This window comes from Antrostomus carolinensis, unplaced genomic scaffold (genome assembly GCF_000700745.2).
Source record: "Antrostomus carolinensis isolate BGI_N321 unplaced genomic scaffold, ASM70074v2 scaffold31177, whole genome shotgun sequence".
Classification (NCBI taxonomy): Eukaryota; Metazoa; Chordata; class Aves; order Caprimulgiformes; family Caprimulgidae; genus Antrostomus; species Antrostomus carolinensis.
The window spans coordinates 43,972-59,028 of record NW_010325975.1 but is presented as its reverse complement, the minus strand read 5'-3'; the positions used below and the strand labels follow the sequence as shown (position 1 = coordinate 59,028).

The following is a 15,057-nucleotide window of genomic DNA, read 5'->3' as shown; positions in this document are numbered from 1 at the left end:
CCCCCCAGGAGCCTTGGTCCGTATCCTGTGGGATGTGAGGAGACCAATGAGGAAAAGTCGCCTCATCCTGTGACGCATGTTGTCTGCCAGAACAGGAACGCCAGGCTTCAGAGACTGCTGTTGGACCGCCTGCTTTCACACAAAACTTGTATGCTTGTGTAGTAGACGGCATTTCACTTGCCTGAGTAGTTTCCATGCTTGATTTAAGTGGGCACTTGAGGGTGCAGAGGAGTCCCCGCTTTGGAAATTGGACCGAAGCACGTGCCTTTACATGGGAGAGGCACATTAGCTCACGAGTCTGAGTACCCTGGAGAAGACGCTGAAGCTGTTGTGGCTGCAGGCACTGGTTCCTTCCACCGGCTTCCTCCTCTGGTTTAGAGCAGTGGTCCTTATCAGCAAGGCAATTAGTAAGCCAGACTCCTGTGACTCAGAGGCTTGAGCTTGGGTTTGTTAAAATATTGCAGTGCCTGTGTTCTCCTTGGCCAGTGAGAACAGAAGGGGCTCTGGGCAGATCAGGAAACAATGGGGGAAAACTGCTTTTCAGCTGATGGGACTAGCTTGTGTGTGACAGGGATGCAGGAGGCAGGAACAGGGATGCTGCACAGGGTAACGTCTGGGGAGACATGGCCCATGGGGCATGTTGCCATCCAGAATATTTCCAGTGCCAGTGGTCCCATTACCAGGTTTCAGGACCAATGCTTAGTGACTTTTGGGGTCCAGTGTGTGATTTGATGCTGCAGGTTGCCGCTAGTTGGGTGCGGGCTTCTTGGTGTGCATATTTACATCAGGAAAATGATGAACCGTTTGAGATGAACAAAGTTAAAAGGACCGTCACGTGGCAACCGGAGCTTAAAATGAGCATCAGCTGGCAAATTGTGGAGCATTTGCTGGCAATTAATGGCTGTTGGAGGGGACCCGGTGCTGAGTTTGGACAACAAAATAAAACATTATGAAATATTTTAACAGGGAAAGCCTTCACTTGCTGGCTATTTAATGTCCTATCAGTCATTAGTACATATTTCTAAAACTAGTGGGCTGTACACTAAGTATAAACTGTGTATATATGAACTTGCATACAGTATGTAAATAGAAATGGGCTTGTCCTCCCTGATCGGAGCCTTGCAAGACCTGCCTGGCTCCCTGCGTGGTTCACCAGCCCTCCAGGTCTCCCGACAACCTTCCTGAGCAGGCAAGAACAAACAAATTAAGAAGTCACGGGAGAGAAGAAAACGGAGATAGCAGGGGATTTCTAATCAAGCTATTTTAATACTGGGTATGCTTTAATCACTCACTTAATGGCAGTGCTTAATGAACACTTGAAATAAAACATGTATCTGTCAGAGATTCAACACCCATGTTTTTAAAGCTGTCTTGAGGGAACTCGGATGTTTATTACAACTTTTCAGCAAAAACCCGTCACAGTTGTGCTATATTAATTTCCAAGAATGAAGGAGAGAGTAGGGGGGGAAATTGGAAAAAGACAAGAATGTAGACAAGCCGTTAGCATGGTGGTTTCTCACTAACGTTGCAATTAACCTGAATCCAGTTACTGATTGTAATCCGTCTAGATAGATGCTTATCCCAGGCTTTATCAAATCGCATTTACTCTTTTCTTTGCAATGCTCCCCTGGCTGTTGTACTGAAGTTTTTATTGCACACCGACCCTTCGGGCTTCATGCAGAGTGGTTTGCTCTGACTCCTCTCGCCTCTCGTCGTGTGCTGCCAGTGTTTCCAGCCATGACAGCCTCTTTGCTTTGGGTGCTGATCTTTGTGCCAACAGACCGTGGCACAGCGCTGTCGGCCCTGAAGCTGCCTTTCCCATGCATTGCAGCCACAGCTGCTTGCTGCTGGGCTTCCCAAAAAGGAAGGTGGTCTGGGCAACTGGAAAAGAGGCACAAACTTTTCCTGCTCCCAAATAATCGTGGGAAGTTGTAACAAGGATCCTGGCTGCCTCCATTGCCTGCTGATGTGCTGGGGGTTTCTCTCCATCTCTCTGGGGTGTCCTGTAGCTCTGCGGTCACCTCGTGCAATGTGTCCTGGGAAGGGGGGGGACGCTTTCAATGATTGACATAAAGTAAGTTTCTGGTTCTCCCCTTCCCTGGCTCCCAGCACTAAATACAATTTAATTACATGGCAAAGCGCTGAAGCACAGGACATGAAGAAAAGGAAGACCAGGAAGAATTTTTCTGACCTTGGCAAACCATCCGTTTACCCCCTGAAATGTGTGATTTTGATTCTAGTTTTGTTCTGAGTAGGTGTTAGCAGTTGCAGAGCCATAAAGCTTCACATCAGAGTGGATGCAGCATTTCACTTTGCCTCCTTAGCCTGGTGAGTCCCTGGGGTGTCACCCCCACTGTTTGTAAGTGCAAAAGGTCAGTGAGATAAGTGGCCTCCCATTGCTGAGTTGTGAAGCAGGGTAAAAAGAGTGCTTTTTTATTTGGCTTTCATAAATCACAATATTCCTAAGCCCCTGTTTCCTGTGAGTGGGGTGTACCTGTGGGTGTGCTTTCCCGTCCCTGCTCATTTTAGCTTCAGGTGGGGCTAAAAGTAAGGTTACAAATCCACCACCCCCATACCTCCTACATCATTTTCCCAGCTGTACTGTCTAAGGAATGGAGAAGGTTTGAAAATTAAGCATAAAATGATCTCTGCTGTCAAGAGCCTAGAAGGAGGTTGGCTTTGGACATAAAACTCTAAATAAATGGTTTGGGAATGGAGGGAGTAACCAGATCGCTCTATATATCGTTTGCTGTATCTCTGCAAAGTTGTCTGTGGAAAGGGATTGTACAATAGCTCCCAGGGAGATGGCAAATTGTAATTGCAATTATTGCTGGTGTTTATGGGCTTGTTTCATCTATTGGTAACTAGTTCTGGTCAAAACATCTTACTGCTACCTCCTCTTCTTCCACCTCTGGTCCCCCTGTGCTAATGCTTGTCCATGATGAACCTGGACATGGGCCTAGTTTTGACGTTGCTCCAAAACTACATTCTTCTTGATCTTGCATTTTTATTGCAACAGCTGGTCACCAAAGACATAAATGCAGAATTAGTCTAGCCATTAAAATGCTATCGCTATTTTGAGAAGGACAACTGAAACTGCTGTCTTCTGGGTTTGCTAAAACCTTCTGCCAAAGGATAATTTCAGTGCTCTAGAAACTAAATCAACTAAAAGAAGGGATGTATTTTTCTTTTCACTTCAGGTCAAGGTGAAGTGTCCTTAAATCCACCAACAAGTCATTAGTCCTTTTATTTTGAGGTACTGCTGTAGCAGTAGTAGAAGGGTTTGGGGTTGTGGGGTTTTTTTGGTGGGGTTGGTTTTTTTTGGGGGGGAGGAGATATCTGTTGTTGTCTTTTCCCCCTGAATTTAACATTTGCTGTGAAAAACTTGAAGCCATATTTTTTTTAGATGACCCTTTCCTTCAGGAACAAAAGGGAATGCATGCATTTCTCCATCCTTAAGTTTTGGTTGGTTTTATTTTTATTTTTTTTAATTGGCTTGTTTTAGTCTGAATTGAGAAGACCATCTGCTAGCGCCTGTACCCAATGCACAACTTGTTGACAGGAGAGGAAAAGTAGACAGGCTAGGGCCTTTTTTTTGGCTTTTTAGAAGCAGCTTTGTGTTTAAAGAAAAGAGGAAAAACAAAACAAAGACCAACCCAGTACCTCTTTGGGTGTTGACCTAGGGACGTTTAGGTTTTGTGTGCATGGCCTTGCTTGCTCGTGGTTCTTTGTGAACCTCCCTGCCTATCTGAGACCTCCTTTGTAGATGCAAGTCCCTTGAAGGGTCATTAATTTAATATCTTTCTCTGCACAGCAGCTGGAACAAATGGTCCCCCCAGCTCCAGCAGGAGCTCCTGGCTGCCCGCCTCGCCCAGCGCTGCCCTACAGGCATTTTTGCCATGGCTGTCTCAGGCTTTTTATAGTTTTTGCACACTTGTTGCATATAGGATACCTTACAGGTGCAGGCCTTTGCTGAAGCGTTAGCTAGATGTTTGGGCAGGGCTTGGGGTTTCAGGTTTTTTTTCTGGCAGTCTTGCTTTTCAAAAGTCAGGGAAAACTTCCTGGATTCAGACCGAATCCGAGATACAACATTTCACCATCAACTCACCAGAGATTAATGTGAACTGTCTCAAAGTGTACTCCTCAGTTGAGAGGACAGTGCTTTTTTAAAATGGTGAGTAATGGTGCCACATTCATGTGCTGGTAGAGGAGCTCCTCTGTCCGCACCAGGCACTGTGTGTGGCACAGGAACTGCCACTGCTCTGGGCTTCCTTCCCCCCATCCGTGCCCTGTCCAAAATGCCCAAGTATGGTTCAAGCCTGACGCTTGCAGACTATGGTTGCTGTTTGCAAGGGAAACCTTTGCTCTTGTACCAACTTGGGCGACTGTTCCTGCGATTCTGTTCCTGCGTAATACAGCAATAGTTTTAAACCAGTGTCCACGGCATGGTGAAGCTCCTGCCAGGGTAATGCCTACTGCTGGGTCGGGGTCATTGTCCCTGCGAGATCTTACCCTTTGCACAGTAACGTTTCATTGGAGATTTTTTTTTTTTCAGCTTCATCCATGCACTAACTGGCCAAATAATTCAGCTCCAATAGATGTATTTTCTCCCAGCACTGCCTCTTGGCCCTGTTGGTGTCCCTTCAGGGGACCATCCCCTGCCTGCACCGCCTTGCCTCAGCCTGAGCACATGCTCAGGAGAAATAAAAGCTACCAGCTGTGAAGGCCAAGCTGATGAGCAAATGTCCAAGCAGCAGAAGTGCCCCAGGGAAGAGTTGCTTGGGTGCAAGGCCAGTTCCCAAAGGATGCTGCCATAAGCTGTGCTGCAAGACTGTGTGGTGGGACTGAAGCCCTGATGGGCCAGCAGCCTCCAAGCAGTTGTCCACCAAGTTTTAGTCACTCAGGAGTAAGCGCCCCCTTGAGCTGAGTCCCATGGGGCACAGCTGGGTGTCCCCAGGCCAACAGATGTGGGCGATCCCTTCGCCATTAACCTTTGGTGTTCACAAAGGGTTATGACACCCGTGTGACAAGATGCTTTAAAGCCTTACACCTTTGTAAGCCAGAGGTCCTCATTTTTAGCTATTTTTTTTTTTTTTTCCAAATTGCAGATCTTGAACTAGGCTGTATATTCAACTTACTTTCCAGGGTGTGTGAAGAAGCTTAGGCCCAGATCTTAATGAAGGTGACAAAACTAATGTGATGCAGAAGTACACCATATACGCTGCATCGGAGCTGTGTAGGAAACGTTTCAATGAATGTCCAACTTGTTCAGATTGCCTTGGAAATGAGAGTTGCATTCTCAACTGCTTTATTGTGTTTCTAGAAACTGCTTAGGTACCAGCTAGCACCAAAATACTACATTTTGGTGGGTGGATGAAATGTGATTTCTGTATTGACATATTGAAGAACCTCATGTAGCACAATGGGTAATTATGTAATTGTCTCATCGAAGGCGTGTGGACTGATCAGATTTTGCAGAAGATTTTTAAGGTTGTATTGAGCAGAAAAGGTCCTCTGTGACCTGTGCCTGTATTATATATAAATGTCACCAGAGTGCTGGGGAGAGCCATGGCAGTTGCTAGCTTGGTTAGCAGGGGCTGAGCAAAGCATGGAGGACCAAGTTCCCACTGTGTGGAGGCCATGTTGACCCAGATCAGCAGTCCCTGGGTTCAAGTCTCTGTCAATTGCTCAAGTGTTTCTGCAGCTGTATGCACTGTCTTCAGAGGATTTGGGTACTAAAATGTAGTCAGGGTGGCACGTTTGTGGGAGGAGGAGGAAGCCTATGGGCAAAAAAATTGGGCTGCTGTAGGAGTCGTCTAATTAGGGCTGTCTTGTACCTCAGTGTGAGGTAAGATTTTGACCATGTCATTCAGCCCTGAAAAGCCTCTGGGATGGTAATGCCCACTGCAAGCAGTAGGCGGTGGAAAGGGCTTTGGCATTGTCCCCAATCCAGATGTCCCCAAGAGTGAAGGGTGTGAGCCAGCATCTATGGGGTCAGCCAGGTGTGTGGGACCAATCTGCTCCTCCCATTGCCCTGGCCCAGGGGTGGGAGGGTTGAGAGGGCGGTGAGAGGGGCATCCAGGTCTGTGTATGAGATCTTGGTTTCCTACCCTGAACCCTCTGGGAGAAAGCCAACAAAGCTTACAAGCCAACAAAGGCTGGCTTGTAGGGCAGGTGCCATGGCAGAACTGATTTAGCCTGAAGGGCTTTTGGAAAATACGTCATCAGGCCTTTCTCATCTTGGTTCAGTTTTGCATGTGTCACTGTGTTGCCTAGTCAGTCACTGTGGTCATTTTGGTGGGACCACAGGGAACAGGGAGGTTCAGCCTGTGCCCACCAAGCCCCTATCTGAGAGTAACACGTTTGGGTACCCAACAGGATTTAGGTGGCCATTGCTCCTTAGGTCCTCCCAAAGCCATGTGGGGCAGGCAGGCTGGAGAGCTTTTTATTATTATTTATTAATACCTTTTTTTTTTTTCCAGTTTCTGGCTCTGCAGACTCCCAAATGCTCTTAATGGAGATACAGCCCGTTTGTATGTTAATTTTAAGCCCACTGACAAGCGTTTTGCTTTTCTCCTGACTTCTCACGGTTCCTTTGCCCATTGAAAACCGCTGCCATGGGCTTAGGGGATAAGATGCCGAGAATTAGAAAATAAAATCAAATCTGCAAGATGCTGGAGAGCGAGGGGGTACGGGGATTGGCTTGCTCAAAGTACAAACGGGTGATTTCTGAAAGCAAGTAACCCTGATACCAGGGGCGTGCATGACAATTACATCCAGTATAATACAAAATGTTAATTACTAAATTTTGAGAAATTAATGCTGATTAGCAGCTGCGTGTGTGTGACCTAAATACATCTATTGCTTGATCTTTATTCATAATATACAGTTTATTGTTGATAAAGTAATTGCTGAATGGTGGGCTGGCCCACAAGTCTCGCAGCTAAAGACTGAAGCCTGATTTGTAAATCGTCTGAAATTTGTTGGCATCTGTTTTTTTGTTGAATACAGGAAGATGAATAGCAGTCTGAGCTATCCTTTTTACAACTCAACTCATATATATTATTGAGAATTCATATTGCTTTTATTATTTGGTCACAAAAATGGACCTAATGATTGTTGGCTTTAAAACACCTACTAGCTCTGCTTTCTCTCTCCATCTTGCAAAATATAAGACAAGGCCGAAGCTTAAATTAAAATCCTCAGGTTCTTATCTCTTTCCCACAGGAAAGCAAATCTGTGTTGAAAACCGTAAAATTAAGAGGAGAGCAAGGATAGCATAATTTAGCAAAAATTCATGGCACCAGATTCTGAGCTATATGACTGGAGGGATAGGTCAGACATTAAGAAGATACTGCCTGCTAATGCAAGTTCCTTAAGGTGGTGCTCTGGAAACAAGGCAAGCAGAAAATGCTGCACTGACTCCCATTTGCTCCCTTTCCTCTACTCCTACCAGCCTTAACAATAAATTGAGTTGTCCGTTTAATAACCCTTCTGCTTCGAGAAGTCCAGAGAAATCTCTAGGTTGGTACTTGGAGTATTGTCCTAACATCTGTTTATGCTGGGAGTTCAATAGTGAGCTCTAAGAAAGCTAATTTCATTGGCCTTTTATTTTTTTTTTTTCTGAATTCCTGGTATTTGACAGACTGTCATTGCTAAGATTTAGCAGCATTTCTTTCTGAAGAACTATTTTTTAATTATTTTTAAATTCTCATTATTTTAATATAAATAATAATATCAACCTGTTTGGAGCATAATAATTTTTGCTAAGGGTCAGGGTACAAAGTGGCAGGATACAAATGAGAAGTGCCTGTTAAACGCTGACATTGACACTATGGCTCATCCCGCCATGGGAAGAGCAACTTGTGTGTCAATCAGTGTTACTATGGCCACATTTTTTTGGGACGGACAAGTCCCATTGGCTTGATCCAAGAGTGTGATTTTGGGCAGCATCCCTCAGTCCCACCGAGGGCCCCCTCCCCTGCTCCTCTGTGGGAAGGGTCACTGGGAAGCCTGTCTCTTGGCCTGCCCAGAGGTTGCTTTACGGCAGCCGTTTTGGGACCCTCTCAGGCATTCACAGCACTTTGATTTCTCCTTGGCGTGATGTAGCAAGAGGCCTTCCCACCATCCCTGGGCTGTCAGCAGGTCTCCTCCCTGACTAGCCCCTTCTGAGAGGCCACTGCCAACCCCTTATATATGAAATTAGGCTTCTCAGGGTGGCTTTTCTGTTGCTTGCTACCCAGACCAGGAAATTTCAAGTGGAGTTTGTAAAATAGCCAGGGGAAAAACCTGCCGTACCCTCTGGCAATGCCGGGGGCTTGTCGTTGCTGCTCCATGCCACAGTCACACAGGAGAGAGATGGAGAGGAGGAGTGAAGTCAGTGAAGCTCATGTGGCTTGAGATGTGGCGAACTTACACTTTATACTTTTTTTTTTTTTTTTAATGCTGAACCTATAACTGAAGGGTTCCTTCAGTGCTGCTGCTGGCTCTGTTGTCCTTCAGTCACAGCCCTTGGTGTGTGGTACCTGCCCGTCTGGTGTGGTGCTCCTTCTGCCCTGTGGCTCTCTGGCCATCGCTTCTCTGGCCCCATCTTCAGGTCTCCCAAGCACCTTTCCTCCTGCTCCCAGGTCCCACCCATTTCCCTCTGTTTCTTCAATGCCCACATCCCTCCTCAGGCACCAGTGGTTTGAGGATGTAGATTCTGGCAGCAAATTTGGTTACCATCCACCCCACAGCCCCAAAGTTGTGTCTGTCCATCTGTTTCCCTCCCTTCAGTAATACAAATATGTAAAAATTGCATTTTGGAAGTGTGTCTAGTTTTTTGGGGGGTTTTTTGTTTGTTTGTTTGTTTTCCTCTGTAACACAGAAGCCTCACCTCACTAACACAATTTAATTTAACTTTTTTCTTCTCTTGCAGTCAAACAAGGTGCCAGTGGTACAGCCTTCTCATGCGGTTCACCCCCTCACCCCTCTTATCACCTACAGCGATGAGCACTTTTCCCCAGGGTCGCACCCGTCTCACATCCCCTCCGACGTCAGCTCCAAACAAGGTGAGCCTGACCCGTCCCAGCACTGTGGGGGATGCAGAGTGGTACTGGTGACCCCTGTGCTGCTGATAGAGCTTTATCTGTAATATTTTAGAGGGAGGATTTCAGACTTGCATGCCCGCTTTCAGAGATGGTAATTCTGCCATGGTGCTGATATTTAACTTGGTTGTTTAAATCTTCATGCTCTTTCTAATGTGATAATTCAGGCTTGCTTTACTCGTCAGGATCTTTTAAAGTCTCAATAAGCAGCAGCCAGTCCTCGCCACCCCCTGTGGTGCCCGAGGCTTGCAGTGTTGCAGATGGGGAAATGACGATCATCCCTCACCTTCCCAGAAATGAGAAGAGCACTTCATAGTGATGTTATTGAAAGCTTTTCTTTCTCCCTTTTACTCAAAATTGTATTTTATGTCCTTGTATTCTGGCTGTCTGAATTCTTCTGTACATCAGTTGACATAACTGAAGAGTAGCCCATAAAATACAGTTTTGAGCCTGCGCAGGTTAAGGCTTTGCAAGCATGACATTTTTAAACCTTATGATGCCCACTGCCTTCTGCTGAAGCCATAATTTTAGGTGCCAAAGTCACGGGTGTTGGTTTTCTCTGCATCCCTAGGGCTCCTTAAAACCAACCAAAAAGCCCCCCAGATCCTCCTCTGGGGGTGTTAGACCAGCCCCACTCTGGGTCAATCTGCAGGCCCCTGGGAAGGCACTGACAACCCTGAGGTGCCGAGCCCAGCCTGCACCGAAAGCTCCTGCCCAGTGCCCTGGTAGACCCTCCTCAGGAAACCCCTGGGTGTGTTTGTTTGCACTGGGTGTGGGAGCTGGGGGGATGCGATGGCTGATGGCGGGGTGCCAGGGGAGGACTGACCCAGGGTGGCACAGGGCTGAGCCCAGGGTTGGGTAAGCAGGTAAGCACGTGGCATGATACTTGGTTGGCAAGATTGTGAAGCTCTGCTTTACCTGGGTTCACATTCATGTGCACAGTTGTCTCATTTATCTGGAGAGGTGTCTAGCCACCATCGTTCAGGGAGACGTTTTTTGTTCTGATTTCCCTAAATGCCTAGTTTTTACTTTGGCCTTCCTATGCAGTCAATAACATAGCCTATGCAGAAAATACCATGAACTTGTGGCTCTATGTGTTTTTTGCTCTTTGTTGGTTAGTTGGTTGGTTGGGGTTTTTGTTTGCTTTTTGGTTTCGGAGTAGGTTTTTTTTGGGTTTTGGATTTTTTTTTAGGGAGGGGGAATACAAAAAGCACACTGCTTGGAAAACCCGGCCTGTGAATACATGTATAATATATTTTTCCGAGTTGGAAGAAGCAAATGGAGACCTTCTGTCCTCATTTGTCTTCCTCCTTTACACCAGTGCCCAGGAAAAGGATATTTGTGCTCATTCCTTGAAATCCCAGGAGTGCCACGCATTAGAGAACAGGATTTCCACCTCTTGCCCAAGCTGGCTGCGATGGCTGGGGCACAGCCCGCTGCTGCAGTTTGTGAGCTCAAGAGGTTTTCACTTCCTGCATGACGGGTTTGTCCTCCTGCACCTCAGTTCTTTGCCTTTACCCCTGGTTTATTTTTGTGCTCCTCTCCTGGAGACCCAAACTGAACAACATCTGGTTTGTTGTTCCTGCTGCCCACCCTCCCTTCTGCCACTTCTTGCCCTCTCCCCCGTCCAGCCCTGGTGTGTCCCACCACTCACATACCTGTCCCCAAGCACCAGCCTGGAGATGGGCTCTGCTGGGGGGTGGCTGGGGGCATCTGTGGTGCTGAGCTTATGCCTCTGCGGTGTTCCTGAACTCGATTCCTTTGCTCAGCCTCTGGTGAAGACAGGGTTGGATAACACAGGCTGGAGACTTCTGGTTTTGGCTGTGACGGTCTCCTTGATGTGTGTGGTCCTTCTATGTTCCCCATTTCGGCGCCACTGGCGTGTGGGAGCAGCCCCAGTGAAGTGGCCCATGCAGTTGCTGCAGAGAAGATTTTTTTTTTTTTTTTTTCCCTCTCAGGTCCTGTGCCAAACGCCTCCAACCATTGTTTCGGTCCTCGCCTCCCACCATGGGTCTGGAGTGAGGCACTGCCCTGGCATCCCAGCCCTGATGCCAGGGTGCTGCCTCTTGTACCCCAGACGCTTTGGGATGGACACACTGCCACCACCTTTCTAAAGGCGGTCACTTCTTTCTTCCCTTTTACTTTATTTTATTTTTTTCTTAACCTTCCTGTGAGCAAGAACTTGCTTCAGAGAGCGCTGGCTGTGCAGTAGCTGCATATGCTCCTGCTGGGTGTTAGGTAGCTGACAGCCCCCTGTAAGGGGCCACAGGTTTTGGACTAGCGATAACCACAGTGCAGAAAGAGCAGCATCATCTTCATGGGTCACAAATGCAGATTTTGAGGAAGGAGCATCCCAGCTCCTTGCACAGAACTTGGTTTGGCAGGAACCAGCTCATGTTGTCATGCCAGGAGCATCAACTGTCAGTAGAGAGGAGAGAAATGAGAGGCTGGGGGTGTTTTTCACCATTTTTTTTTTTTTCTCTTTCCTTAACTGCTCTAAAAGAGCATTCCCTCTCACATAAAAACCCTGGGATATATAAAGTATTCCCTCTCCTGTCAACCACCAGCTGTTTTACACCTTTGAGAAGACAACTGGACAAAAATATGAGCTTCAGTTTTTGGTCCCAAGTCTGAGAATTTAGCTTTTTTGAGACAGTAACACCATCAGTATTGTTTTCCATCCTTTTCTGTGTACAATCCTGAAAGATATTCTTCAAATCTTATAACTAAATTCAGAAGATTTAAATACAAACTAGAGGGGGGAAATAAATCAGTAGCATCAATCTATAAACCAACTCTCAAGGTAGCACACACTCAGTCTTGGACCTTTGGAGTGCCACCACATAAATATTTAATGCCCTTTTAAAGCAGCTGATTTAACATATGAAGTAGACTTAACAATTCCTTCTGCTTCAGCCCCCTCTTCCCCAAACACATTTAAATAAACCGATGTCTTTGTGGCCTCTGCAACTGTAATTCCATGTCTCCTGGGGGCACAAGGTTTAGGTGAAAAATGGAGACCGCGGACCCTTTTGGGACGAGGATTAGCTTTAATCTTGAGGTGATTCTTGCAGTTGTAGGACTCTGTGTTCTGGGGAATGTGAGCTGATGGATCATTTCTGATGGGACTCTTTATTTTTCCATGAAATACTACCAATGCAAAACAGATTGACCTTGGAGCCCGCAGGAGTCAACTTGATGAAGAGCTTAGTTGGAGCTGGAGTGACAATTGGAAGCCAAATGAATCATATCAAGTGTGACCATTACAGGCCTGAAAATGATTCTTAATTAACCACTGATCCTCTGTGGTAGCAAGTTTCCAAAATCTGTGAATCCATAAGGGAACTCGCGAAAATGTACAAGTAGCAATTTACCTAATCTAATAGCTCTGCTGTGCTGCCTCTTTAACAATGCTTTATTTTCCTCTTGTTTCGTGCTGTGTTAGAAGAGGTCCTTGGGATCTGATCAAGTTTGGTGAAGCCATTGAGAGAACAGTATTTACCTAACGTGCTTGACAGGAGATCTAAACTTAAGCAGGCCCTTACCCACACATTTGTTCCCTCCTTCCACTTTGTTTTTTCCAGTATTTTCCCTTTGAATTGCAATATCATGTGTATTATTTTAAAGGTGGCATGGGTAGCCTTTTGCTTTTAACACTAACCAAGAAGGTGGTTATTTCTGATCCAGAACGCTAATTCCATCATAGCATGGGCTGTCTTAGCTGTGAACTGGAGCTCACGTGTAGTATTTTGAGGGGAAAAGTCATTCACTCTTCTGTGCTCTTTGACAGGCATGTCCAGGCATCCTCCAGCTCCTGATCTCCCTACCTTCTATCCCTTGTCTCCAGGGGGGGTTGGACAGATAACACCACCTCTTGGCTGGTAAGATCTTCTAGCTTATTTTCAGACAAAGGTGCATGCTCACACCATTTGCTGTTGTTGAATCAATCACAGCATTTACAAAATATGAATGTCATTGGAATAAGAAATTACTATGTTATTTTAGTTGAAAAGATCAAAAAATGTTGGTCTTTGGAATGAATTGAATCTGGTTTTTAAACATGTACAGAAATTGAAGTGTGTAGATTGCACTTTGAAGTCTGTATATTTCTTATGGCTCAGATTTGTGGCTCTTGGCATTTGGAAAGATAGCAGAAGACAGTTCTCAAGGAATTAAATGTAAATTTTTAATAAACAAAATTGCAGTTACTGAGGGGAGGGAAGGTAAGAGGAACTTTGAAGTGTGTGTGTGGGGGGAAATCTTGAAACTGCACCAAAATGGAGAACAAACTTTTGTAGTCTGCTGTTTTTTACAGTTTCTGTATGGAGAGAAGCCTCTGTCATTGGGAGACTTTGCTACTTTTCCTAGTACTAGCCCTCTTAGGGTCTCTCTCTGCCACTCAGGGTGTTATTTTCCTTTTGGAGGAAACGTGGTGTTTTCAGAGTAATCCATTTGGCAGGATTCTTCACATCTGCTTGGGGTAGATAGGTACTTGTCCTCAGTTCTGTCAGAGGAGGGAATAAGGAAATTCAGCAACAATTTCAGTGCTTTAGAATCTCTATCTTGACTAGTCTGTGCCCACGCAACGAGCAATGCAGATTTTTTTATTTTTAAATGTGTCTATGGGAAGGAAACATGATCCAGCTGACAACAGGCAGCGAAAGTAGAGAACAGAAGATGGTGAAATGCTGTATTGCTGGCAAACCTTTCAGGAAGTGCCACATGCCTTTTTGAAACAAATTATTATAAGATGCCAAACTAAAATATGGAAGTATCCAACTCAATTTTTCTAGTTATTCCACCTCCTTCCCTGTTCGTTGCTGCTCAGATGACTCCCCACCTCCACCACCACCAGGCAGTCCCTGGCATTCATTTTCCAGATGTGGTCAATCCTTTCTTCTGAATCGTTTCTTGATGCAGAGGCTGGGGGGAGGGAAGAGGGAAAAGAAAAAAGGAGAGACAAGATCTGATCTTACAAGGCTTGGGGGGATGTGTTCAGCAGCACTCACAGACAGCAGGACGTACCCAGCCATCCCTTAGACTGTACAGCGACCAGCTGCCTTCTGTGTGGTGGCACTGCTGAGAATTCCTTCACTTTTTGTTTTGTTTTGTTTTGTTTTTTCTCTTCCCTTTGAATCACAGAAGTTTGAGCACTGCTCACTTTCCATAAGGTACTCCAAGTGTGAAACCTGTATCCTGAACCTTACAAAGGCCAATATACCTTTTTTTCTCCTCTGAAATGCTGATCTCCCAGTCAATACATAACTGTTTGAATAAGATTGATGCATGCGTGGTCTTTCTGAGCCGAGTCAGGTATTTGGGCTGAACTGGTATTTGTTTGCATTACCATAGCATGCAACTTCAGGGTGTTAATTGTAGTCCCCACCTGAACCATTGCTAACTGAAAGTAAACAAAATGTAGTCATGAACTAGAGTCCAAATGACAGACTGGTGACAAAATATTCTACATATGTGGAAGTATAAAGGAGATAATGATTTCACACAGGCTTCTCTTAATGGAACTTTTAAGTAGTTAAGATGGACTTGTGTTGTTGTGGGGGTTTTTTATCAAACATCTAATTTCTTAGAAAAGCTGTCCACTTGTACCTCACTATAAAAGATGCAAATGGAGAGAGTCCTAAGTTTTCAAAGACTTAATAAAACTGTTCAAAAGGTTTTCTAGTTTAATAATTCAGTCTGGTGTTCTTGCGCTGATCTACAGTAGAACTATTTGGAATAAGATGCCTCTTTCCTAGGAGCTAGTTAACCAAATCTGATTCCAGTGCTTTTAAAACTAGCTGAGAGAGGGTTAGAGGAGTGTGTATGTGTGTTTTCGGGGAGGAAGAGTGGTTGTTTTGCTTTCCTCCCCAGGGGAAACCTAGATTGGGAATTTTTCAATAGCAAGGCAGAAAGTCCAAAGTGTTCAAATATTCATTAGCTTCAAATACTGTAGAACTCTTGAAAGTTTTAC

General features: G+C 45.5%; 1 protein-coding gene across 1 annotated transcript in view; it reads left to right on the top strand.

The window, feature by feature from the left end:
- The window catches only part of LEF1 (lymphoid enhancer binding factor 1), a gene marked incomplete at its 5' end in the record, with an annotated part of 68,920 nt that overhangs the window by 30,293 nt on the left and 23,570 nt on the right, over window positions 1-15,057 (top strand). Inside the window, 2 exons of the mRNA XM_010171430.1 lie at window positions 8,918-9,050; window positions 12,877-12,967. Of these exons, the coding sequence (XP_010169732.1) occupies window positions 8,918-9,050; window positions 12,877-12,967 (224 nt within the window). The remainder of the gene's footprint in view (window positions 1-8,917; window positions 9,051-12,876; window positions 12,968-15,057) is intronic.